Raw genomic sequence first — 1,736 nt, 5'->3', positions numbered from 1 at the left:
CCTAAGCAGTTCTGTTTGTTTCCTTGACATTAAATGTAGTTTCCAGTTCTCTTAGTGCAGTTTATACTTTCATTCAGAAATCCTGCCGCTATCACAATTATTTTATCAAATTTACTTACACAATTATGTTGTTGATGGGGATATGGATCAGTTTCACAAAGAATCCAATAAATCCCATTATTGCAAAGCCTATTGCTGTTGCCATGGCAATTTTCTGGAATTCTACAATTAAAAGAAAAATCCACAGGTTAGTATAAAAAGCTTAACATGTGCCACCCAGGATGTAGCAGATGGCTCACTACAATGGATGTGGAAGATTTTTCAAGGGCACATCTGTCCCACTGCCTTACAGAGCCATCAGGCCTCCGTGGGCAAAAGAACTGCTATCAGTGCTGCCTCTTCTCTGTAGGACAGCCAGTGTCCAACCTAGGCACTCTCTAGGTCAGAAGAACTGAGGGAAAATGATTTAGCTGGCCTGTAGACCCTACAAAGCCTACATGACACTCTTCTGCATTGCCTTCCACAGGGATGAGGACACAGTGATTTGGTTTCCATTAGGGTTCTTCTGAACTTAATTTTGTGTTTGTTGTAGGGAGGGGGAGAGCATATGTTGTTTGGGGAAAGCCATAGAACCAGTCCGGAAGAGGGGGTGATGGCACAGGTAGGGAAAAGGGGGAAAATGATTTCCATACCTAGATATGAATGAGGTGGGGAGGGACAGATGAATTTGTTCTTCCAGGTGATAGGCAAGGTAGTAATGGATGGGACATGGTGGAGTTTTAAGGTTCTTGGGTGCTGTTTGGGGAATCTGTTGCTTCTTATCTCCTGGGTTATCTGTCTTACTGTAAGCTGCCCTAAGCCTTTCTGGGTAGGGCAGAAAGGCTGGGTATGTACCTTATTTTTATGTGACATATATATATGAGGCTGTCACTACATATATAGCCCAGAGAGGCTTCCTGGCTTATGTAGCCCAAAGTCCTTCTGGCTAGGTATGGCTCCCCCCTCCCTTTAAGCCTGCCCCCTATAACATCAGGGATGACAGCATTGTTCTAATAAACCAACAGCTCTGAGTTCAAATGTCACAAGGGCTCTTTTTTGCTAAATTGTCTTCCTCTCACTCTGCCCATCTTCCCAGCCTGGCTAAACAATGTACTCTTCAGTGATCCAAAATTCAAAAACAAATCCTACTAAAAATGGAAACTTGCTCATGTTACTACGGAAGAATATGAGATTGCATAAGCATGTAAGAATATCAGGAAGACCCAGACATGATTCGAGATACAAGCAGCAACGTAAAAGGTACCAAAAAGGAATTTTAAAAATATGTCAGAAGTAAGGAAGAATAAGAAAACCATAAGTAAGGTCAGCTACCTGATAACAAGTGTAGTCAGCAGCCAGGAGAGTGGATAAGCAGCCCACAATGCTGGAAGGACACACTTCAGACAGTTTTCAGTCACAACACCCGTCTACCACTACTTTGAATGTGGCAGTACCATCTCCCACAACATTATCTTCAGTAAGTTAATGACTGAATAGTACAGTCAAGTGGATACACAGCTGAGTGGATCATCATATTGTTTAATATCTTTATTAGTGATTTGCAAGAGGGGACTGAGTGCAAATTTGTACACACAAAGTTGGGTGGAGTTGCAGACATTCTGGAGGTAAGGGTTAAGATTCAGAATGACCCAGATAAACTGAAGAAATAGTTCAGCCCCTCCCAAAAAAAAAAAAAA

General features: G+C 42.1%; 1 protein-coding gene across 2 annotated transcripts in view; it reads right to left on the bottom strand.

Annotated features, from left to right (window-relative positions):
- The window catches only part of SEC61G (Sec61 translocon gamma subunit), a 6,852-nt gene that overhangs the window by 2,205 nt on the left and 2,911 nt on the right, over positions 1–1,736 (bottom strand). For both annotated transcript variants that reach the window (XM_019509112.1, XM_019509113.1), the window contains exon 2: positions 120–222. In XM_019509112.1, coding sequence (XP_019364657.1) covers positions 120–222 — 103 coding nt within the window. The remainder of the gene's footprint in view (positions 1–119; positions 223–1,736) is intronic.

The sequence above is a fragment of the Gavialis gangeticus genome, unplaced genomic scaffold, assembly GCF_001723915.1.
Source record: "Gavialis gangeticus isolate Ggan-Ray unplaced genomic scaffold, GavGan_comp1, whole genome shotgun sequence".
Lineage (NCBI taxonomy): Eukaryota > Metazoa > Chordata > Crocodylia > Gavialidae > Gavialis > Gavialis gangeticus.
Note: the sequence above shows the minus strand (reverse complement) of the source record. Positions and strands in the feature narration are given on the sequence as shown.